The sequence below is a fragment of the Aptenodytes patagonicus genome, chromosome Z (assembly GCF_965638725.1).
Source record: "Aptenodytes patagonicus chromosome Z, bAptPat1.pri.cur, whole genome shotgun sequence".
NCBI lineage: Eukaryota > Metazoa > Chordata > Aves > Sphenisciformes > Spheniscidae > Aptenodytes > Aptenodytes patagonicus.
Genome location: NC_134982.1, coordinates 27,753,746 through 27,779,240, shown reverse-complemented (window position 1 = coordinate 27,779,240; position 25,495 = coordinate 27,753,746). Strand labels below are relative to the sequence as shown.

The following is a 25,495-nucleotide window of genomic DNA, read 5'->3' as shown; positions in this document are numbered from 1 at the left end:
CCGCCCGCAGCTGGTTTTATCGGACCTGGGCCCTGCCCGCCCCAGCGCGTCGCCTGGCAACCACGAGCTGCTGCCAAGCGCATGCGCACTCCCCTCTCGTCACTTCCGGCCTCTCCCGGTGCCTTCCGGGTTGCGCTGCGTTCCCGCCCCGCGGGCAGGTCCTCGCGCGCCGCGGGGAAACTTTTCCTGCAGCGGCGCGGCTGGGCGAAGCTCGCGCGCGCGGGGAGGGCGCGCGACCCCGCCATCGCTGCCCTCGCGCCCGGCCGGGCGCCATGGCCGGTGCCGGCGGGCGGGGCCGCGGCCGCCGCTGCCGCTTTGTCCCAGGCGCCGGGTGGCGGCCGGCGGGCGGGCGCTGAGGAGCGGGCGGGCATGGCCTCCCCGCCCGGCGGCGAGCAGCGGGCTCTGCGGGAGCGGGTGGCGGCGCTGGAGGCGGACCTGGAGGCCTGCCGCGGGCAGCTGGAGCGGGCGCAGCGCCGGCTGCGCCGCACCGAGCGCTTCTACCGCGAGGCGCGGGAGGGCAGCGAGGCGCTGAGGAGACAGGTAGGCCCCCGCCCGGGGAACCGGCTCCCCCGACCCTCTCTCTCCCCCTCCGGGCCGGGCGGCACCCGGCCCCAGCTCTGCAAGGCACCCCCGCTGCCGTCACCCACCGACCGGGTACCCCTCTCCCCCCACCCCCCCACCCCCCCACCCCTTCCCGGCTTGCCGGACCCCGCGGCGTGCCCCCTCCGCCCGGGCTGAGCTCATGGGGCAGGAGGGTCCCGTGCCTCCCGGACCCCGCCAGGCTCTCCTGGCCTGCGGGACTTCAGCGACCAGAGAAAGTGCTGCTGCTGCTGGCTCGAGTTTGCTGTGCCGAGCCAACGTTCAACGTTTGGCCCGACTGGTGGTGGTGGTGAGAATGATAACCTCTTCTCAGCCACAAAGTTGGTTTCGCTGTCAGAAGGAAAAACTACATTTAGCAGAAGGAGAGAAGCTCGATAAACACGGTGAGGTAAAGGAGGAGTGGAAGAACTGTCCCACGGATGCTTATGGCAAAATAGGGAAGTTTCGTAAATGCCACAGTTTGCCACCACAGAACAGCGGTTATTGCTTGAAATTCAACTTTTCAGGGTGGGCATCTTCAAAATAACCTTGGCTAAGTTTTTCTTTTTCCTCCCAAGTGCTTGCCTTCATTATCACACCCTTCGTGAGCGGAAATTATGTTTTTCATTATGCCAACCATTCAAGTAGAAAATTGTCTCCTGTAAAACAAAGATCAATTGAAATAGCTGTGATGCCGTTATGCTTTGTTTGAATTATAGAATGTAAGATAGGCTGATATTCTTTTCTGATGTAGACTCCTAAAATGCAGCGTTGTACTCTGTAACATGCTGTTTTTCTTTCAGGTTGAAGAGCTCACTAAGGAAATCCATCGTAGGAAGGAGAAAGATACATCTAGTGTAGAAGTACAGACAGAGGACTATGCTGCGTGGTCACAAGCAGGTAGAGAGGGTGGTGATTGCTTAAACAGGCATCCAAAACAGTATCTTATTTTGAAATTTTTTTTAATATAAAATACATTTCAAGTCTGTATCCTTAACTGCATTAAACTCAGTAACCTGACATTGTCTTTCAGATAATTTCCTATTTATTCAAGCCATTCTTTTTAGAACGGGATAAAATGTAGCATGGACTGTAGCAGAATTCATGCCATAGTAATCTGTTACATAGTAATCTCAGACATTACACACATGCATGTTTTACCAATTTTTAGAGTACATTAAAACAAGACATAATTGGTTCAGTAAGAGTAAAATAAATTCAAAGTGGAGGCACTACCTAATAATTGACTTCCATTAGACTGCTTATATGCATATAAAATTCCAGTTTAAGATTTAGAATCGTTAAACTGCATTGTGTAAAATAATTGCTTTGCTAATTTATGCAAATTCAACCTTTTTTTCCCCCCCCCCGCGTAGATTATTACTACTATGAAAACTGTTACAATCACACTGATACTCAAGATTGTGCATCTGAACTGCCAGTGCAGCACAATTATGGGACTGAAGGCACTGAACATAATTCCACAGAGGCATCACAGACAGGTGCTAGTATTCCTTTAAGGACGGATAGTACTGAAGTTGCTGAAGGCGGAGAAGGGGAAAATTTCATCCAGAATTCACAGGTTGTAGAACTGTTTGGGGTTTTACCAGTTTTGAAGTCAGCACTCTATTAATATTTCATTTCATTTCAAAGATGTGCTTTTGATCTTGATGTCATTGTATGAAATGATTTTTTGTGATGGTGTGGTGCTAATGATAGCAGACAAACATCCTTGTGCTTTGAAACTAGTTCTTTTTGTAGTATGTTCCAAGTGTAACATACTCCTAGATTTGTTTAAAAGAAAAAAAAGCACATTCTAAAACATATGTCCTACATAGCCTGGAAGCATGGCGGTTTTTTATCAGCAGAATGTGTTCAATATGGCCATGCTGACTGTCCTAAAATATACTTTTTTTTTTTCCCCCTCCATTGATATAAGGAGGCAACAAATAAGGAGAAGAAAGTTCTTGGAGGGTTTTATTTGTTTACTTTGTTATGTGTTTGTTTTTTTTTTTCCCCTGGTATCCAGCCTTCTCTTAGATCACTCATTTCATCTCACTCGCTTAACTGATTTTGTGCCTTAGCATCTAGCAACTGAAATGGAATGGAGAGTAGAAATCTATTTTAGGAATGTGGTGAAAGATATCCACTGTATATATTTTTGACATGAACCACTTCTGCATAAAGGTTGGGAAAAACAAAAGGCACAGGATGAAGTCTTGGTCCCATTGGAATCAGTAGGAGTTTATTGGTAAACTACAGCTAGATTTTTGCCTTCTTGTTTAATAGTTCTTGAATCAATCCAAGCACTAATCTGTTTTATTTAAAATAGGGCATTGTAAAATGCTAAAGAACCACGGAGATTCTTTTTAGAAAAAAAATATAATTTCTTACTTTCTGGTATCAGGAAGCAGAAGATACTTCAGTACCGGAGGGTTCTTTGGCAGAGAGCTTGAGAGCTGCTGCAGAAGCTGCTGTTTCACAAACCGGATTTATTTACGATGAAAATACAGGACTGTATTATGACCATAGCACTGGATTCTACTATAATTCAGTAAGGATTGTTTTCAAAACCCTTGGCATTTTTTCTCTGTTGCAAAGTTTTAGTAGTAAAAGTTGATGAGCAAAGAACTAAGGTCCAAACTGACTTTCTGATTTGAAAAACATGTTACTGAAGACTAATAGTAATGGAAGTTTGTTAAGTAGTTGTTAATTTGACTGAAATAATTCAAAGATAGCAGTCTAAGATATAAATTTAGATTTTCATTTAGTTCTTTTTGATGTCTCCTAGATCTTTAACTTGCTTGGCATTGTAGAAATTTTATACTATAAAGCTGCTCTGTAACTTTCAAAATTAAAAGCTTGAGCTAAAATATGACTTGTTTAGAAAAAAATCATATTGCTGAACTAAGTCAGTGGCTTCTCCACAGTGAAAAGCGTGTTGAGAGAAAATACACAGAATACTTGTACTTTTATTTGAGTATGGTTATCAACTAGTTTGATGTTACAGGAAAGAAAATACTTCTTAAAAAAGATGTCAGACGGTGGATCAAAATTTCATATTTCTGCTATACGTTTTTCATAAGAGAGCTTTTGGGGAGGTTTTCTTTTTGTCCTTTGAGGTATGTGTATATGTACATGCATATATAGATAGATATATACAGTCACAAATCCCAGTGGAACTACTGTGATGTAAACAGAGGTTTTGTTTGCAGCATTACATTCAACTCAATTAAAAAAAAAAGTGCATGTGGTACACAAAACTACCTGTTTTGTTTTCAGGGACACTTCTGGACTTAATTTTACCATTAAATGATACCATTGCTTTTGACATAGTTTGTGGGTATAGTTAGATACATAAATGTTTAGGGTTATAGGTTACAGTTTATGGTACTATTACACAAAAGAATATATTTTCTTGTTCAGTAACTGTTCTGAGTTACAGGAAGTATTCTTGTATTGGGTTTACTGGCAAGGTTTTGGTAGTGGGGCTGGGGGCTGCAGAGGCGGCCTCTGTGAGAAGAGGTCAGGGCCTGCCTGGACACATCCGATTGCACTGCAGGACACAGCTGAGCCCATCAGAGAAGCTGGTGGTGCCTCTGTGAAAGCATGTTTAAGAAAGGGCAAAATGCTGCACAGTGGAGTGTGTATGTGGCGGAGGGGGGGAGAAAGGGGAGAGGTGTGAGAAACAACCCTGCGAATGCCAAGGTCAAAGAAGAAGGAGCAGGAGGAGGTTCTCCAAGCACCAGAGCAGGTAATTCCCTGCAGTCCATGGAAGAGGATCATGCTGGAGCACATATCCACACTGCAGTCTGTGGAGGACCCCACAGCAGAGCAGCTCCTTAAGGAGCTGTGGCCTGTGGAGAGCCCATGCCAGAGCAGGTTCCCCTGGCCAGAGCTGCGGCCTGTGGAGGACCCGCACTGGAGCAGTTCTTGAAGGACTGCAACCCATGGGCAGGGGCAAAGTGTGAGGAGGAAGGAGCAGCAGAGAGGAACTGTTATGGACTGACCACAACCCCCCACTCATCTCCCTGCGCTGCTCAGGCAGGGGGAAGAGAGGTAGAGGAGTTGGGAATAAAGGAGGGAAGTAGAGCTTGGGGAAAAAAGGGGCACAGAGAGGTGTTTTGTCTTTGTTTCTCATCTTCCAGCACTCTCTTAACTGGCAATATATTGAATTTACTTTCACCAAGTCAAATCTGGCTCGCCCAGATGTCCCTGTCTTTATCTTAACCCACAAGCTTTTAATCTTACTTTCTTCCCCAGTCCTGTTGAAAAGGGGGATTGAAAGAGTGGCTGCGTGGGCACCTGGTAGCCAGCCAGGGTCAAGCCGCCACAGTTCTTTAGTACGTTTGAGTACTTTTTTTTAAACTTAGTATGTGGTTCTTTATTAACTGGGTGTTTCTTTGAACAATGTATTTATTGAAGTAATGATAACATTGTTCTTCATGTTTCTTATAAAGGAAAATCAACTGTATTATGATCCAGCAACTGGAATTTATTACTACTGTGATGTGGAAAGCGGCCGATACCAGTTTCATTCACGAGTGGATCTGCAGTCTTACCAGGCCTCTGGTACTCAGCACACCAAGGATAAAAAAGGGAAAAAGAAGAGAAAAGAACCAGAGCGGACTGCAAATGAGTATAAGGTAACTTTAGAACTGACAGACAGAAAATGCGAAACCTGTTTTTTTTTTCATGATGCAATTTATGGGTTGTGGGGTTTGGTTTTATGTAGAGGATGTGTGCTTATTTTCTGAAGGATTCAAACGTCATTTAACTATATACAGCAGGTTGCTAACATGTAGTTAGTGTTCAAATAATTTTCCCAGTGAGTGATTAAGGATGAAACTTTAAGCTTGGACTCCCTCACTTTTTCAATGTTACTTGGTTACAGTACAACTGTAGAGATGTCTAAAATTCAGTGTCAGTGAAACTCTGATTAGCAAGCACACTAGAATGAATTCAGGGTACTGTGTGGACTGGATTTACGTCAGAAACTCAGTGTTACCTCAGTGTCTTGGTTTTAGCGTTTTGGCTTGTGCTGCTTCTTGTTGGCCTTTTTTTTTTTAATTCATGTGATGAATCAAAAAATGACTGAAGGTTTTGAAAATGCACACACACCACACCCCTTCTCTGTGACTCTGTATTCCAAAGCTCATTCTGTTGACATTTTACTGTATCTGTACCATCGTTTGGGACTGATGAGGTGTCTGAAGTTCTAATTCTTTGCATGCTATGCTCTCCTATTGATACTTTATTTGGTCAATACATTTTTGTTGTCCATAGCGTGTGGATAAGCTGTACATCTTAATAAATGCCAATTGTAATTAACTTGTATTTTAAGTTATAAAAAACATAACTTCCTATTTGTTGTTTTTCTGATTGCTAAGAAAGCATACCATATAGTATATAGTGACTGCCTTGAAAAACATTACTCACTCCTAAACACCAGAAGTTTTATTGTAACACAGATATTAAACCTCAAGAAGTATTTTCTTAATGAACACTATTATAGATGTTGAATCAGATTCTTATAGTCCTATTTTGCAAATTTGTTTTATTACTTAAGATTTAATTGAATGTATTGATTTCTTTAGTTTGCAGTGCTTCTTAGTTTGCATTTTTTAAAGCTATTGCTTTAACCATTGCATAATTTCATTATGTAGGCCTCAGTCAAGCTGATTGGTTGAAACTGAAATAATTGTGTTAGTGTACAGGTACTCTTACATAGTAGTTACGTAGCATCAGTACAGAGTTTCAAAATTTTGTATCAGGAGTGAGGTCTTCTGAAAGATTTGAAAATGGAAACTGTTTACATTAAGAACCAGTGAAGGTAGGTTAAATGGATAGTGGTAGTTGATCAATTACAGATTTTATAAATAGATTGTGGATAATGTGGGAATTTCTACTCTGAGAAAACTTCATGTGAACCATTCCATTTTGAAAGCTTGAAGTGGATACTTAGCAACACTAAGTATAACGATCCTTTAGACTTAAGAAAGGGGAGCTGATGTAATTGAAGCTGGGAGATTTACCAGCATCCAAGTTCTGGGCATGCTGTGTGCAACTGCTGAATTAGCATTCTGCCACACTCAAAAGGCATGGTTAATACAGAACTTTATTCATCCTGTGTCAGGAAAGCATCATGGAAAGCTTGTAGGAATGATCCTTTATCATATATTGCAATTAAGAAATCTCTTAAATTTAGTTCTGTGATGAACTGTTACATATTGACCTAAATCAACAAATGTATTTATAAAAGTTCTGTGGCATATATAGCTGTGACCTAACAAATAATTTTGACTATTTTTTGGGATCTCATCACAATCTGCTTCTGTCGTCTTATTATACTACAAATAGCTATTTGTCTTTAGCTTGTTTTGTATTGATAAAATATTTTTATATAGATGGTTTTGTTAACAAATCTTTTGTGTGAAGCTTGCACAGTCACAAGGTAGGAGGTAAACATCCACTTCTTATGATGTGTTTTATGGATAGTGAACTAACTACTTTGCTTTTATCTGCGAATTAATTTGTTTGACCAACAAGATAACAGGAAAAACATTTAAAACAGATTCTATAGCGCAGATCTTTGCACTTGTGAACAGTAAGTGAAAGTGTCATAGTAAGAATCAAGGCCTTTTCTGTTTTTTTTTAAACAAAATAAAGGGAGAATACAAAGTGAAACTTCAAACAATTACTCTCCACTTTAAATTTCAAAAAGAAAAGAATGCCTTTTTGTCAGTGCACTTTTAAGTAAATGCACTGTCAGATTCAGAAAAAACAAAGCACCTTACTGTCATATTTTACATAGCTGAGTTAAAATACTTTGTTCTTGTGTGGTTCTTGATCCTATAAGAAATGCGTTCATTAGTTTTAAAAAAAAGTTACATTAGAATAAAAGATTAAGGTTTGTTAGAATAAAAGATTATAAATTTTTCTGTTACAAAACTGAAAAAATAGTTTATAAGCTGCACAATCCAGTTCACAGATGCCTTGGCATCTGTGGCAAATATATCCCAATAATATTTCTTGGCAATATTATTGTTGTCCAGTTTGGTCTGGTATTGGTAAAGGCACTGATTAGTTCATGCTAGTTACTGCATTATTTACATCCTAAAACAAAACCAAAAATATCTGGTTTTAAGTAGAACTTTGTAGTTCAAGTGCTGTCTATTGAAATGCTTTCCTACACATTTATGTCCAACCTCCCTTTTCCTTCCATTCCTTCCTCCGCTCTTGACAAAATAAATACAAAGTTAAAATAAAACCTGTCCCTGAATACTGGTTAAATTATTAAAGTTGCGACAATTATTTTGAAGATTAGTACTTCATTATTGCTTTTCCCAATTGGTTATTAAATTGTGCTGCTAGCCTGAAAAATGCATCCAAACATTACCTAATTTCTTGGCCAAAGTAGGTTTTATTCAACTTTCTTTTTCTACAGCCAGTACATGTAGGAGAATGGTTTGGTTTGTTGCCTGGTCTGCGGACCACTAATAGTGGTAAATAAAGCAATACCAGAGTCTAATTCTGGGAATATGTCATATAGCCCCTGAACATTGTTATTCTTGGATGAAGATGAGGTGGTTTATAAGAATATGCATGTGAAGCAGGGGAAAACAGTGAGCAGTAGTTACAGAACCTCAAGTACACAAAACACTTGTTAAACTTGTTTTCTCTCTTCTTCAGTTAAAGGAGTAAATGTAAACAAGGATTGATATTTAGTATTACTTAAAAGTTGTCAAATACAAGAAATAAGGGAATTTAGCAGCTGCGTATGTAGATTATCACAGCAAATATTTCTACATAGACGGTACTGGTAGCTATATAGTTTTTACAAAAACTGCATGTGATTTTTTGAATGAATTACTCTATTTAAACCAAAGTTAATCTCTTTTTAATCTAAAAAAGATCATAACTGGGCCAATCTGTTAACTTTCCATTTCTGGTCACAGGAGGGTTTTTTAGGTGGGGTTTAGTTTGTAGCTGTTGTGAAGAATTTGATGTGCACAGCTATCTTACATATAGTATCTATTTATAAGTAGTAAGTTGGGATGCTTAACACTACAGAAATGGCAAGTGTATTCTCCACAAATATTGCCGCATTCTTGAAAAAGCAATACAAATCTGAGAATCTAAAGACTAAAATTAATCTGTTAAAATATTTATTGTATTTTCAACAAGCTGAATTACCAAACAAGAAAATACTAGTAAGCATCTGCTAAAAGAAAGACACGGACCTATTGGAGCAGGTCCAGAGGAGGGCCACACAAATGATCAGGGGGATGGAACACCTCTCCTATGGGGAAAGGCTGAGAGAGTTGGGGTTGTTCAGCCTGGAGAAGAGACGGCTTCGGGGAGACCTTAATGCAGCCTATCAGTACTTAAAGGGGGCTTATAAAAAAGGTGGCGGCAAACTTTTTAGCAGGGCCTGTTGCGACAGGACAAGGGGGAATGGCTTTAAACTAAAGGGGGGTAGATTTAGACTAGATATAAGGAAGAAATTTTTTACGCTGAGGGTGGTGAAGCACTGGCACAGGTTGCCCAGAGAGGTGGTGGATGCCCCATCCCTGGAAGCATTCAAGATCAGGTTGGACGGGGCTCTGAGCAACCTGTCCTAGTTGAAGATGTCCCTGCCCACGGCAGGGGGTTGGACTAGATGACCTTTAGAGGTCCCTCCAATCCAAACTATTCTATGATTCTATTCTATGATTCTATGAAATGAATGTACTTCTAATTGCAAAAAAACAGTGGAGGGGAACTGACATGCTTAGTATCTCCTGAGGAATGCTCCTGATTTATACAAGAACTTTAAAGAGATTCCTTTCGGTCACCAAACTTCTGTATTACAAATAGTTTTCTTTTGACTTGTGAAACTAAGCGTGCTGCCCACATGCTTGCTTTTAATAAATGATCAGGAATTTTATTTGCCAGGACAAAGTATCAGATAGCCTCTGTGCAGCTCGCATAAAGAGAATGGGTGGAATACTTTGGAACTTTCAGGCGTACAATTCAGTTCTGGTATCTTTTTGTAGTGGTGGGCCAAAAAAAAGTGGGGCAAGAAATACCATAATTATCTCCTGTACAAGAATAACTTTTAAATAAGTAAATTTGGAAAAGTTTAAAAAAGAAAAAACAACCCAAAAAAACTCCACCCAAATCACAAGGTGGCATCAATGATAATGTCATCCCTGGCCCAATATCTAGATCCAGTGCTTCCATAAAGGTTGGAGAACAGACTGTGTGCAATAGTGATCATGTAGTTCTACTTGCTGGATTGGGGCTGTTAGAAAATTTAGATGTAGGGTCTGACATACATAATTTTTTTTCCCAGGAATTATTTTTGCAGTTTATTCTTAAACTACTGTCAAATAAGTTTTATTTCAGCGTGGTGCTCAAAATTAACTTCTGCCATGTTCTCTTCCATTATAGACACATCCTAGCTACTTCTGTAGGAGAGACAAGGCTTTTGTAGTAGTATTTCCCGTAGAACTCTTGAAGCAGTGATTTTTATTTTTTTTGTCACATGTAGTTTACTTTTTGCTGATATTCATCCCATCTTTAGGTACGTCAGTTGACAGAAACCATGGCTAATCTGAAGATTTCTTCTTTTGGATTGGCAGCTTCTGGTGAAGGTAGAGTTGAGACACCAAACACACTAGTCCGTGGATGTTTACCTTTTAACCTTGATATTTTTATTAAAGGAAAAATAATATGTAGTAGTTCATGTTTAGATACCTATTTTCCTAAAGGAATTAATAATTTTTTTAAGCTATTTGATCAAAATCAGTTAATCTACAAAGTAACTTTGAAATATATTTGAAACACTGTATAAGTAAAACATCTGAAGAAAACTTTGATGACATTGTAGAATATTTGGGAAGAGACATATCTGGCATCGCTGTATTAACCTAGGGTGTCCTGACTAAACAAACAACCCGTTCTTTAGGTAAGGCAAATTTGTTTCCTGTATTTCAGAGCTGTCCACCAGTGTATAAAATGGCTTCTTTATGATAGAGGAAGAGCTTTACTCTTTTTCTGGCTTCTAATTAGTTTTTTTCGTGCTTAGGAAATTCGAGTATTGTGTAGGGCGGAAGACAGTAACTGAAGTACTTGTGAAACGGTGCTAGCAAGTGAAAGCTTAGTCATATGAGTGAAAGAGCTATTTTAAACTGTTTGAAATTGTTTCTTTGGTAAAATACTGAATTTCAGATTAATATTTCAAATTGAGAGAGTCAGCGCTAAAGATCTAACACTCAGCCCTTTAGATGAGGGCATTGAGTACCCATGATTCCATTAAGTCACCTACTGAACTTCTAGCAAACCAAGAAGCAACAGGCTACGCGTTTCTGAAAAGCTGTATTTGTACATATTTGTATGTTTTGTATAAAATAAATTGATTTAGAAAACAATACAGCTTAAACAGTGCATTTCTTAGAATTAAGCTAATGATGCTCACAATAATTTTTAAGTTCTAATTTGTGGGCATGCTGAAGAATTGCATGAACATGCATGTTGATCAGGCATAATATGGAAAAATGTGAAGTTTTGAAAGACAAATGTCTTGCTCTGTCACAGTAAAACAAAAAGTATAGTTAAATGCTTAAAATATTTTGAATTTTTCATTAAAAACACTTCACCTGCTGTGATGACTCATGTATATATTGTAAGTAGGCCAATCTGCACTTCAGAAGGTTGTTGTAATCAGTAGTTTGTGGCCTATTCTTTATAAAGCAAAACCATCAATTCCAGTCACACGAACATGATTTGTAATACTTATAAGATCACTTCTCATGGGATACACAAAAATCCTGATTTCACTTGCACCTTTGGCTGTTTTTGTCAGGGGTGCAGAAATATGAACCGACTCAACCCTGTAGTTAAGAAATAGTTCGTTATGGATCAGATTCATCCAACCTTTCAACTTTACTCGTGCTTAGTGAGAGAAAAGCCAGAGATCATATGGCAATACCCAGTAGATACAAAGTTTTTCAAAGCTGAATCACAGAGAGGCAATCCATATCCAACATATGACTGTTGGGGTAGGTCTACTGACTATTTAGATGTATTAGTCAAAGCCACATACAAAGGAATGTATGTGCCTAGTATCATGGTGTAATGAACATGGTTATAATGAGCATATACTTGCATACTTTTTGTGTTGTATCATGAGTTTGGGATGAAGAGTTAAATATCCTGCCATTGAGAAATGAAGTGCATTGCGAGTGTTTGGTAGGTCATTCAGGATGAATGAATTCTGTTTACTGCTCATTCCTGTTTTTTAAGCAGTGGCAGTATGGAGGCAAGGTATTAGGTGCTGTTTGCCTAGTTACACTTTCATGCGTGCTACATATGTTTTGTGTTAGTACTAGTAGTCATATATAATGGAAAAGGATTTCTTCAGCACAAGTAGAGACCCCCCTCAAATGCTTTAAGAACACATTCAGCATCCCCAGGCTCAATGTTTAGACATCGTCAAGATGTGCATTTTAATACAAATCTGTGAAATCATAAAGGGCTCAAAATACATATTCTTTAGGAATACAGTTTTTAAATCCTCAATTTTGTACAAGGATTTCTAAATGTGAAGATTACATTTTTATCAATACTTAACTACTTAGTTTATTTGCTTTCTTAACAGTTGATTGTAGTAACAGTGGAAAAAATACAGAAACTGCTGAGAACAGGCTTAATGGTCACATTGGCAGAATGTATGTACAGAATCCTTGGTCTGTCTATAAAAGTGTTTTTTAAAATTCCTGTTTTCACCCCAGAACAGAGAGTCTACTCTTCAGTAGCTAGGCTTTGAAACAGCACCTTTTTATTTTCTAATTTAGAATATCTGAAGTGATGCCAAAAACAAGTATCACTGGATTCACCGTGGAGAAAGAACTGAGTGGTTGGAGCATTATACTGGGGCATCAGTGCATCACAATCATCTGTTGCTTTGCCTCAGTTGTGATTTGAGCAGACTATTTAGTCTTTCTGTTTTCAGATTAGATTAGTAAAACTTTGGTAGCTCACAGTATTACGGGAAGAAATACATTTAGGATTGCAGAGCCACCTTGGTATTGATCTAATATCCATACCAAACATAAATATAGACAAAGATAAATACACTGGAAAAGACCATTCATAAAAGCAATAATCAGATTTGCCAAAAAGATTTCTAATGGAATTAATGGGTCTGACATGTGTGGACTGTGTAGTCTTAGTTTTGGCAGGATTAGTACATCTCTTACTTAAACAACATTAGGCAGTGACATTGCGATCCTGTTCCTTCCTGGTTGTAGTACTTAAGAGGATTCGGGGAGGAGGGCTAGTGCATTATAGAGAAACCCTAAACAAACTGATAGTCCTTCGGTTAAAGCATGAGGTCTTTTAAAATTTGCTGATTTTTCCTGAGAGTATGCTGTCTTATTGAAAGTGTTTCAAAAGTACACTGTAAGGTCCTATCCAACAGCTTGACTGCTGGGCTGAGAGGAATTCTTGTGTTTGTCTTACAGCTGTGCCACTGATGAATTTTTACAATTGTGAAAAGTGAAAGTGCTTTAATTTCCATGACGTTAACGTTCACATTAATTCATGTACCTTGAAATGTAAAATGCTCTATATGAGCATGAAAAAAAGTCAAGGATGTTTTATATTTTAACTGCTGTGTTGCAATATTTGGTACAATTCAGGGCAATTGAATGCATTCATTCTGAATCCAAGATGACAAATAACTTATTGGAGATTTTTTTTTAATTTATCTATTAAAGCCATTTGTATTCTTTTTTTTTAAGATGGTCATCAGGGCTACTAGATTGAGAATTACATTTTCAAGGTACTCTGGCAAAATTAATGTGAAACTTTAGATTTCTCAGTTAAAAAAATGTTCATGGTCTTTTTTCTGCTGATGAAATCAAGTGGCAATGGAAGAACCTGCAATCATCTAATCTGTCTGGTATTCAATGGAGGAATTTGTTGCAGTAGAAAATGGATTCTCAGTAGAACTGTTCCATATAGCATAAATTAAAATTAAGTTCTCTACAGTATCTTGATGAAAGGCTTTGTTAAAGTTGCAATTTTGAAAGGAGGAAGAGCAGGTCATTAGGCGAGCATGGGTGGGCATTCCAGACCACTGTGGAAAAAAATGAGAAGATAAAAACAGGAGGAAGATATGATGAAGATCAATTAAAGAACTTTTAAACAAGTTGCAAGAATTAAGTAAGAGAGGGACAGAAGTAAGTGTCATAGAAGCAAAACTGGAAAATATTCAAGATGCTGTTGTACAAGTTTGAAAGTGAGGACACGATCTTAAGTTTTGTGTGAGAAAAGAGGAACGAATAAGTGAAGTTTAGAAGAGGAGTGCAGTCACACTTTCCCAAATAGAAGATGGTCTCAGTCATAGCATATGAAAATATTTCCACTGAAATACTATGTTGACTGCATGCGCTAAACTTTCTGGAAATTTAACCATTTCTTAATAGTTGTAAAAATAGTTCTTCCTAGGGAAGAATTTACTTCCAGGCTGATAGCAGACTTTAGAATAACTCAATCTGTAAAGAATGTAACATTCTATAACTCCCCTCCAGGATTTGGACACAGAAGAGCAGAACAGTCTGAATTGCTTTTCCACTACTGAGCAAGTAAGTTCTACTGAGGAAGAAGAGTCTCCAAATGTAAGAAAGAAGACTAAAATGGACACAAAACCACGGAACATTTTAACAGCCAAAGAATCAATTTCTACAGACAGTATAAATTCACATTCACGCAAAAGTACACCAGATACTGCAGCATATACAGATGACAGTAGAACAGCAGACACAGAGAGTGAGCCAGAAGAAGGTGAAATTACAGATTCAGAGTGCGAAGCCTACAGCAGTGAGGATGAAGTAACAAGTGAAGAAACTGCTGATTCAGAAGACTCAGAAGACGAAGGTGAATTATTGTGGCTTTTATGTATGATATTACTCTATTTTTTCAGGAGTCCATTAAGAACAAACTACAAGAAAACAGTTTGGATAATTAAAAATAAAAGCATGTGACTTGAGATACTTTTTTAATTCAAAATGCTGTATGTTACTAGTATTTGTTTCCTTCTCTTTACTTGCACAGTGGCCAGAAGTAAGTAGTGGTGTCTTTGTGAAAGCTCTTTAGGGGTATAACTTCCTGTGCTTGTGTAGAAGCCTCAGTGGTAGAATAAGATTTGTTTAGATTAGCACAGTGACAGAAGAAAAGAAAGTCTATTGCTAAAATAGAGATTTTAGTACAGACCTCACAGTAATTCTGTGTATTAACTCTCTTCAATTAATGTATAATATTTCTGATACTGTTCATAAACAATCATGTGTAATTCAACGTAAGATGAATCCACTGTGGTGAAAAGGATGAATGTGGATGCCAGCTACTAGGAAGAAAATTACTCTATCCCAGGTGAAACCAGGACAAGTACTCAGTACTATTTGGAATCCTATTTTGTGTGTATTCCAGTGGTGACATGTAAGAAATGGGTATAGAGGGGGAACCTGTATGCTGTTTTGTACCAAAGAAAGTGTTCTCCTAGGTCCTTAAGACCGCCTCAAGAATCGAATGGTCTCTTGCAAAAAAAAAAAAAAAAAAAGGTAACCTGTGTAAAGGTTAGTGCAACCAATTGGAACTATGTATATGCAAAGGATATTCCAAATCACAGAATGAAATACAACCTGTAGAAGTCTGTACTGCAGCCTGTGCCCTGCTCACAGTTAAATAGTCAGTCTGTTTCTTCTGTTTTCATTACTTACGCAACTACTCAGATTCTGAGTGATTAATGCCATTCAAAATGTGCTTGCTACCATCAGGCTTTCAGATTAAATTTCCTTCTCTTATTATTTTCTAATAATCAATTCTGCAGTAATGCTGGAGTAATAAAAACTGGAGACAGTTTCCCTCCTCCTAGAACCTTTTGAGCTAGTGTCTTCCCATCTTACCATGTCTATTGCTAGCTGACATCATTGGTGACTGATTCTGCAAATGTACATCCAGGAACAGAATTCATACAGCTGTTAGAATATAATTACTTAACATACTGAGGGAAAAAAAGCATATGCATCTGTAGGCTCACCTGTTATTTTTTTCTTATCTGTATTCGTGCATAGTGCTAATAAGAGTAAAAACTAGTAAAATACATTTGACATGAAAATTATCAAATATAAAGTTCTATATGCATTAGGTTTGTGTTGTGGTGAATAAAAAAGGGCTGCCTTTTCTCAAAGTAAAATTGTATTCTAATCTCTTATGACTAATGATCCATAAATTTATAATATGCTAGTAAATTCTGTGAATGTATTTATACTTTATTGCTGTAACTAAACAGTCATGCACATGTAAATAACCAGAATTAGGAAAACATTTTAATAGTTTCGTGTGTAGTCAGAAAGTCTTTGCAACAGTGGTCTCATCAAAGTTTTCTCTCAGATGTGCTTATACATTTCTTTTTCTGGAAGTTGCACAGGATTCAGCCACATAATAGCTGAAGTATATCAGTTGTTTGAAAGCTATGGACTATAGGGGGTAAAACTGTAATTTGTTTGTAGTAACAGTATTTATGTTTTTTTATAATTATAGATGAAGAAAAGATCTGGCCTCCTTGTATTAGAGTAATTGTAATAAGATCGCCAGTTCTACAGACTGGATCACTTTATATTATCACAGCTGTGAAACCTGCTACAATTGGAAGGTAAAACTGAATGGAATTTGTTAGATATATCTGAAACTGTACCTTGCTTTGAAAGCTGTGGAAGCCACTCAGGATTGCCTGTCCCTTCTCTTCATGCTTATCGTCCTAGTGTGCAGCAGTTTTGAGGTACTCGGAGTTATGTTAGCCCACAGTAAGAAATTTAAGTCATGTCACGTAACGTCATGCTTGCTGTGATAATAGCATATGCAGTTCATGCAGCTCAGCAGTCATGAAAATTTGCTAGTGATAACTTGATCTTGTGTCTTAAGTCCTAATGGCAGCATAGCTGCAAGTCATTCTTTGAAAACTGTTGTTTTCTAGAAAGTAAGTAAACTTTTTTTCTGGGCCACTAAGGTAACTTTTTCAGAAATGGAAGAACACACTTCAGAAATTCAGGGTCACAAGGAAGCATATCCTGGACTTCCTCACACATTCAAATTCCAGTAGGGTTGGTTCATCATTTTTAAATAATAAGTTGGGTTTTGTGCTAGCCTGTATGCATTCTTCCAGTTCTAATATTAAAAAAAAAAATAAAAATTGGGTTTGTTCATTGTGGATGATGAATTTAATGATGAATTAATGCTTTCTTCCATGCTTACTGAAAACCTTACCCCTTTTCAGCTGCTTTTTATCTAATGCTGATAGGTGTGTTTTGACTTGCTTTTATAGCTGGAGTTTTCTCGGTACATTTATGTGAAGATTAATACATGACAATTCTGCTTGCAGTTTGCATATAGGTCCTTTGCTAGCTGCATTGCTTCTTCATCCTCTAGTATAAGAAACTAATACACAAATGCCTTCCTCCTTCTGCAGTGTTTTTGACCAAAAAAACCCCATATATATACAGATTACTCTTTCATTGCTTTTATTACCTGCCTAATGCTACCAAGAATTCAACCCCAGCATTGAAGACTGATGCGAAGATGCACGGAAGAGCTTGAAGGATGCAGAGTTCAGACTATTATTTACAGGCCTTGTATAAGTATAAAAGTTCAGATAGAAATATCAGATTTATAGATAAAAATTTAAAGGTACAGCTTTATCATATATTCATTGCCTACTGTGTATGGTTATAGATGGAAGAAGGGACATGAAGCAAGTGTTTACGTTGTGTATATTGCGACACCATGTTTCACATTTGTAAAGCTCCCTAATAGCTCAGAAGAGAAACATGCTATTAAGGTTCAGCTGAAATACACCTATTGTAAGCCACTTATTAGACCTATTTCTACTTTGTTGTGATTTATATATCAACTTGCCTTTCCAGAGAAAAAGATGTTGGACACACACTTCAGATTCCTGAAGTTGGAGTCAGTAAGGTAACTCTTGTTTCTGTCTGCTGAAAGGTAGATCAGCATATGAATGAAGCTTTAGATTTTATGGCTTTAAATTTTGCCAAATCTTATGTTAATTTTTTTAAAGAACTTTTAGAATAAGATCTGGGTTTATCCACATTTGAAGTTAGAAAAAGGAAAACATATGGTATTTTATTGAATGGGAATTTAACGTGAACAGCAGTGTGATTTCAAAGGCTATAAAAGCTAAATATTATTTTAAATTGGAGTTTTACTAATCCACAGTAAAAAAATTATACTTTGAATCTTGAATTTCTTAGTTATTGCACTTGAGGAAAACCTATTACTCTACTAAGTATAAATGGTATATAAAATACTGATGTCAGATAGTTAGAACTTTGTCATAAAGTAATCCAATCATTGCAGTTGAGCTCAGAGCAACTGGTTTTGTTTTATTTTTCTTCAAGGCAACTGTATAAACATGTAAGTGATATACAGGGAGTTTGAAAATTTAACAATTTCTTTCAGTGACAGATTGTAATGGAAAATTTTTCTTCTGGTTAAAGATTAAAGATAAATTATGTGCTCTGTTTCGCTAACTACTTTAACAGAGACCATAAATACAGCACTCTTAATAAAAGAAAATGTAGATTGACAGACATGTCATCCAAATAAAAAAAAAAATTGATAAAAACATCTGCAAATGCAAGTATCTGAAATACGCTTTACTATGTCTGTTCCAGATGATAGTTCTGATTAATCAGCCACGTACTGTATTTCATACTGAACAATTTCCAGAGCAAATCTTTCCCTACTATTAATGACTTTTTCAGGCATGTATTTGAAATTGGGTGTGTAAAGAAGCTGAAAGGCTCTTAATTTTCTGTAATGTTACCATTTTAGTACTTCACAGGGACCTGACTGTTTACATAAGAAGTTATTTCACTTTGCAGATAAGGAGTCAAAGGCAGGAAGATAAATGACACATCTGTAGAAACAAAAAGTTAACTACCAGTGTGTTTTCCTCACTATTCATAGTTGATAGCTGTGGACCACTTCGGCATTTGCTTTTCTTGAGTGTAAAGATTTAAAAAAACCAACACTACACTCTGCAGATTTAGAATCTTTAGAAGAAGCTTGGGTTCATCCTGTTCAATAAAACAGAGGCAGAAATTAAATTATCTATTGAATGAGCTACGCAGTCTTTCCACCATTATGGGAGTACTCCTGTTGTAAAATGCTAGCCAATCTACAAAATGTTTTGATTTTTTTTTTTTAATTACTGAATGTAGCAACTGCTATTGCTCAAAGGTAAGAAAAGATTTCATTTTAAATGAACACTTTCTTCTTAGATTGACTGGTTTATAGTGCTCTCCGCTATAGCAAAAGGGATCTTTTGTTTGTCAGATTTGAAACTGTCACTTTTAGTGACAGAGTCTTATTAGGCTGCAGAAGTTGATATTTTGGTTTGCTCCGTGGTCATTTTTGGAGGTAGTGTGTATCTTTGCGAGTTTGGCCAAGAGTTGTTTTTTCTCTGTTCTATATGGACTTGGGAGCAGTATCTATATAGAACTGCAACAAAACAAACAAAAAAAACCTGGACTGTTGGTCTCAATATCAGAAAGGATATAAAAGGAACAGCAAATGATGGCTAGGCATTGTGTCCTGGGTATTAAGGTGAATTATGTGAAATTTACAAAAGCATGGCATTTAGGGAGCTATTTTAGATATGAAAGACCAAGTAACCTGAAACTGTAGAATGAGACCAGATTTTTTTTTAAAAATTGAAAGAGGAAAATTGAGAATGCTGTAACATACCTTACAATAAAAAAGCCTTTTATTTATAAGAACAGTTAAAAATGCTGTATTACTGAATCCTGCAGTCCTTTAAGTAAAGCATACTTGCCACATTGGAAGTATATACTTTTTCAGTACTGAATCAGTTTATGGTCAAAATGGTTAGATTATTAATAGTATACTTTAGCTTATGCTGTTGTGGCCCATTCATTTACATTTCACATGGATGAAGTCATAAGGTGTGGAATATTCTATTAACTTAGAGTACTAGAGCCACTCAGTTAAAAGGCCTCAAAACATGTTCTGAAATCTTACTTTAAAAGAGCATATAAGTTGTGAAGTATTTGCTTAATAAGAACATTTCACTTAGGCTTCTATTTATCAGTTCCATGCAGAAGTGTATTTTGACCACGATTTGCAAAATTATGTTCTTGTGGATCAAGGCAGTCAGAATGGAACCGTTGTTAATGGAAATCAGATTCTCCAGGTGAGTACCTGTTGTTATAATGCTGTGTACGTTGCAGAAAACTGTAGTCGTGTGGTCATTTTAAATATGTTATGGCAAATCATTAACAAGGTCATTATGTGGCTTCTTTCATACATTAGTCTCTTCCTTCTGGTTTTAGGGCCACTTAAAATACTTCATGTTTGGTTTATATTAGGAAAAATCCACTATGGTTGCAGTTGCTAGAGTGAAATACCCACTCTAGTTAAATACTTGCCTGCATTTGTGAGACCAAACTGAATTACTAAATTATGAGCAGTATTCATGAAATAGAGTTCATGCCCTTCATTAGTAACTAATTAACATGGCTGCCAAAACTTTCTTTTGCTGTAGCCTAAAATAAAATGTGATCCCTACATCTTGGAGCATGGAGATGAAGTGAAGATTGGTGAAACTGTGCTTTCTTTTCATATACATCCTGGCAGTGATACTTGTGATGGATGTGAACCAGGACAAGTCAGAGCACATCTTCGCCTGGACAGGAAAAAGGAATCTTCTGGTTAGTCATGTTATCATGGGATATGTTTTTCATTATAGCTCTTTACTTTATAAGCATAATAATTAATTCAGTTTTCTTACAATTTTCTTGTCAACTGGGAATAGTTCTACAATACATGATGATGTATTTTCTTCTTGGTATGTGTGTGTATGTGTAATAAAGTTAGAACAAAATTTCTCACAGTTGTCTTGTGTTTCTAAAAATTGTTACATTATTAATTAGAAATTCAATCCTGTGTTCTTCCTTTTAGTTTGCCCAGCACTTAGCAAAGAAGAGAGAGAGTTAGTGAGAAGAAAAGCATTGAAACAAATACGGGTAAAATATGGTTTACAGGTGAGTTTACAGTAGAAGTTGATTAAGTAAGTCTACATCTACTTTGTGATTCCTACTTTAAGCTGTAGACTTCAGTGAATAAGGAAAGTTTTCAAATGCACTCAAATTTGAGCCTGGTCGTTTAACTCAAGCTTGTCTTTTGTACACTAAATAATAATTATTTACAAACTTCTACAGAGAGAGAGAATGGTAACAGGGCATGAAGGTTCTGTTAAAAGTTTAGGAAAAGAAGATCCATTCCAATGGGTACAAGATTCCTCATCCTTTTGAGGTTAAGATTTCTTAAGACATTTCTATTGTTATTTCTGCAAATTAAGTTTACACTAAATTGCAGTGCTATCTCTTATTTGGAAAGGAAAAATAATGAGCAACTGAAAAAATGATGGAAGGAAGAGGGAAATTTTTTAAGTTTTTATTTTAAGTCTGCTTTGCCATAGAAGAATGCCAACATGAATGTACAGGCAATATAGTACATAAGTATTCAAGTTACTTCTGGTTTAGAGATTATTTTAACTATGGGGTTACATCTAGCACCTGTAATAAGTATTGGTGTAGAAAACAGAATGGCGTTGTTTCTCTCAAATTCTTCAGCTACCAAAATAATATCGATACGGAATCTATACAAGTGCTTTGTTCTGTCATCTATACTGAAGAAATAGTTGCTGGGGAACAGGCTGAATCTTTAAACAAAAAGTCAGTGGCATGTCCATATGGTTTTCTGCTAATATGGAGAGACTGATTCTTCATACCAAGAGAAGATTCAAGAGAATCTGTTAATTTTATTTACAGCCTCTGTGAAATTAATGAATTTGGCAATATTGTGATGATGGCAATAACATACCTTACAAGGTATGGCTGTAAGATAAGAAACTACTAAATGAGAACTGTAGTTTTTTGTTACAAGATTTAGAATTAATGAAATAGGCTGAAGCTGCCTGACTTTTGGAGGGAAGCAGTGAAGTTATCAAAAATAAAGAATTTAAAGCCCGCGTTCTTTGCCTTGATGGAATTTGATGGAATTTAATCTGCTTATAAAGAACACAGAGTATGAAGACAACAAAGCAGTGAAGAATCCAAAGTACAAAGATAGAGCAGGAAAACGCAGAGAGACCATTGGAAGTGAAGGAACCTTCCAGAGAGATGATAGTCCAGCTTCTGTTCATACGTAAGTTTGTTTGGGAGTGTGGGGGGAAATCCTCCATGTCCTTCTCCAGTGAATCTTAAAAAAATCAAGTAAGTGTCGATTAGTTACTAGGATACAGTTTGTTAGATTATGAATTACCTGTATATAATGTGTTAGAAGAGCTAGAAAATAGTAAGCTATTCTCACTTCATACGCTCTTTTTATTAACTCCTGACCTTCAATACAGAATTCAACTTGGCAGTAAGGATGCTTTTAGATCACTTTCTTACCAACGTAAAAATCAAGGAACTCCCCAGCTGCACTACTGACACCTTCAATAGTGTCTGTTTTTCAAGTGTCTCAATTTCTATTTTTCCTAGCCAGTCCCAGTAATAGTGCACATGCAAATTTTTCACCTGCAGTTTTTCATTGTCAATATCCAGCCTATTATAGGACATGCATTTACATACCTTTCAAATGACACTTACTTTAATCTTCCTTTTTAAGTATTCCTTTGCTTCTGTAGTTGCTTTTTGGGGTGTTTTTTCTAAGAAGCATGAACTTGTAGGTGCTTGTAAGTTAGTAAAAGGACGTGTGAGACAATGAAATACGTGCGTTAGGATGACTTGGTGGTGAGGTATCAATACTGCCTTTTCCCTAGTGTAGTCAATTCCCACCCGCCCATGCTGTATCTTTTAACTCCTGAGGCAAGCAAGTAGTTCAGAAGGGGTTTTAAGAAAGTTGGTATTGACCAGAGGCTTGGAATAGCTTTGGTAACCAAAGATATTCATGGAAGAACTTCCAAAAGGTAGCACTAGGGTCTTCTGGATAGCTCTTGATGGAAATAGGAACAGCATAGTAGTTCCTGTTTCTGCAGCAGCATATTCATGCATATTTCTGTCCTTCAGTATTTGAGTAGAGAATATACTCTTTGTATTAAGTCTTGCTTACCAGTTATCTTAAACTTTCTTCGCAGTGAAATCAGCAACACCAACAAAGGACATAAAATGTTGGAGAAGATGGGATGGAAGAAAGGGGAAGGCCTGGGCAAGGATGGCGGTGGTATGAAGGATCCAGTAGGTGTCTCTGGTTTTTACTTGGAGCAAAAAGGAATAGAAATATATTTGCAGTGAAAAATGTTTAATTTTAAGCCACTATTTGCTTGAAACTTTTCAAAATCCTGGTTAGGGAGGAATAATCTCAGTAGGACTAATCTCAAATCATTTTTTATTTGATTAATGAAGTATTTTGAAATTTTTCAATGATTTTGTCCCTTCAGTGGAAAATGCCAATAATGTCTGTGTTTTGTTAGGAAACTAAGCAAGGGAGGACAGACAGCTTCTAGCCATTGAATTAATCTCGTGTTTGAATACAAAGTCTGGAGGAAGACTGAAATAATTTTAGGTGATGTGACTTCAACATGTGCTTGTGGTGGAATCCTTCACTTTCTCTGAGGCTGACGTAGCACAAAAATTAAGCTAGATGATGGGCCATGAGAGCAGAGAAGCTGGCGGAAGTCACTACAGCCACCAAGTTCTGGGCCTTTACGGCAGCCATGTTAGCCCCATTTTTGTCACGAGATGTGTTGTCTTTTGTCAGTAGTGCTGCTCAGAGCCACACCATACCTTTTGTTGTCAAACTACCCAGCATAGGGATCATATGCTATTCACTCGGTGAGGAGTACTTCACAGTAATGTTAGTGGCAGGTGACATCATTCAGCACTGTAGATCATAGTTCTAGAGGTGGATTTGACGCATCATTTTAACAGTACTTTAGACGTCCATGTATGATCTAGGTACATTAGAGCCTTAAAGAGAAACATGTGGGGAGGGGGGGTGGAATTAGTATTATATTATTTAAAGTATTTAGAATGCCTAATTTGTAGTTACAACAATATTTAATGTATTTGGCAGATCCACCTTCAGTTACATAAGGCGCATGCAGGTTTGGGTACCAGTAGACCAGCCTCAATTGAAGATGTTCAGATCATCCAGAGCAAGAATAAAAAGAACTGGGATAAAGCAAGAGAAAGGTTTGCTGAAAACTTCCAAGAACCTAAATCACAAAGGGATACACCTAAGATTACGCCTTGGGTTAGAGGGACCGTAGAGTAAAGTATCTGGTCCCACAGCAGGGTAATTGCTGTGTGTAAATAGTTGGGAGAGAATTTATTTTTATTCTTTTTTCTTTTGCTAAAGCAGAAGTTTGGTGATATGTAAAATACAGTTGTGGAAAAAATTACACAAGATTAATTCTATTATGTTAAGTGGTTTTCTGTAGTCTTCATGCTTTTATAAAAACACATTTTTAATAAATGAATGGAATTTGGAGGGATATTCAAATTTTAAGTACTTGAAAGTGATTCTCATCATGAGCAGGAAGTTTCTTCAGTTGTGTTTTTAACACAATTCTTCATGGAAAGTCAAAACATCTGTTAAATTTAAATATGATACCTTTAACATTTGAACAGTGGTTTAAAAGCAAGCTGAAACAAACAAAACTCCAGACCCCTACTACCAGAGTATCATATTGTCTTTTCCTCTCTTGTATGTTTATTCACGATTGCCATGAAATGCTCAGCAAGAGGTACATGACTCTTCAATTCATACAGTTCAGTACTAGTCCCATGTCTCAGCTTACCTGGGTAAAAAAACGTTGTTTTTAAATGATTCATCAGTACTGTTCAAAAATAAATACTGTACTCCATGAAATAAACTACCAGCATTGGTGAAGAAAACAATGTTCAGAGATGGCTTGTAGCAACATTTTCTTCTGTGAAGAACTTGCTTGAGATTTGTTTAGTAAATCTGTATCATGCCTTTAAAAGAGGAGGTATGTTTAGAAAACTGCTGTCTCTGTGTATTATTTATTAACTTCTTGTTCTGATACATCCACTGCTGGCAATGGAGGTTATGCCAGAAAAAAAACCCCAACCAACCAACCGACTCTTGGTGGGAAATGGTTACCAAACTGAAGCTAAAAGCTTGGTATTTATTGAATGTTCCTAAACACAATAAATAATTGCCAATTTAAGCAGTGTGCTTCTTGATACTATCCTGTGCATATGCTGGATAGGAGCACCCTTCTAAAATGAGAAAAACTTAATCCTGTTTGAGTCCAGTTAAAGTTCTGATACTTGTCCAAGTAAGGGAAACTTGGTAGTCCCACCATCCTGTTGGATCATGCAGGCAACTGTCAAGCACTGTTGAGTAAAACCAGGACAAGTTGCTAGCTATTTATCTTAATGTATCTTTAGATGCATACAATATAAAGCAAAATAGCCAATCTATGTTATTTAAATAAAGCACACAAGTTTTTTTAACAACCTGAAGCACACCTTACTTCAGCAGTATAGAGCTGAAGATACAGTTATGAGCACTCTGAATGCCTACAGCAATATTGCTTAATTTAATTAAAATCAGTTCACTGTTTGCCTTTGTAAGCAGTTATTTTTTTACTGTTGTAGTGATAGTTATGAATTAGTGGCTTACTTTGTTGTTGCATTCCTTTATATTGACAACTTCACATTTTCAGAGGCTACCTACTTCTAGCTGTGAAAAAAAATTGTTCTTTATGAAACACCTACATTAAGTTTTTGTTCACCATGTATCTAAAAAGGCACTTCTGCTACTAGGAGGAAAAAAAAACCCTGTATGCCAA

The 25,495-nt window shown here is 37.3% G+C and overlaps 1 protein-coding gene across 2 annotated transcripts; it reads left to right on the top strand.

The window, feature by feature from the left end:
* Positions 1 to 360: 360 nt before the first annotated feature.
* Positions 361 to 25,277, top strand: AGGF1 (angiogenic factor with G-patch and FHA domains 1). Of its 2 annotated transcripts, none has more exons than XM_076363376.1 (14): positions 361 to 540; positions 1,383 to 1,479; positions 1,956 to 2,161; positions 2,987 to 3,133; positions 5,040 to 5,225; positions 14,160 to 14,505; positions 16,171 to 16,282; positions 17,550 to 17,601; positions 19,760 to 19,861; positions 20,213 to 20,378; positions 20,629 to 20,711; positions 21,749 to 21,876; positions 22,811 to 22,910; positions 23,749 to 25,277. In XM_076363376.1, the coding sequence occupies exons 1-14, from the start codon at positions 370 to 372 to the stop codon at positions 23,947 to 23,949; spliced, it is 2,097 nt and encodes a 698-aa protein (XP_076219491.1). In that variant the 5' UTR covers positions 361 to 369; the 3' UTR covers positions 23,950 to 25,277. The 2 variants fall into 2 exon arrangements, with proteins under 2 accessions (XP_076219491.1, XP_076219492.1); XM_076363377.1 differs by lacking the exon at positions 14,160 to 14,505 and adding an exon at positions 10,148 to 10,217.
* Positions 25,278 to 25,495: the final 218 nt, after the last annotated feature.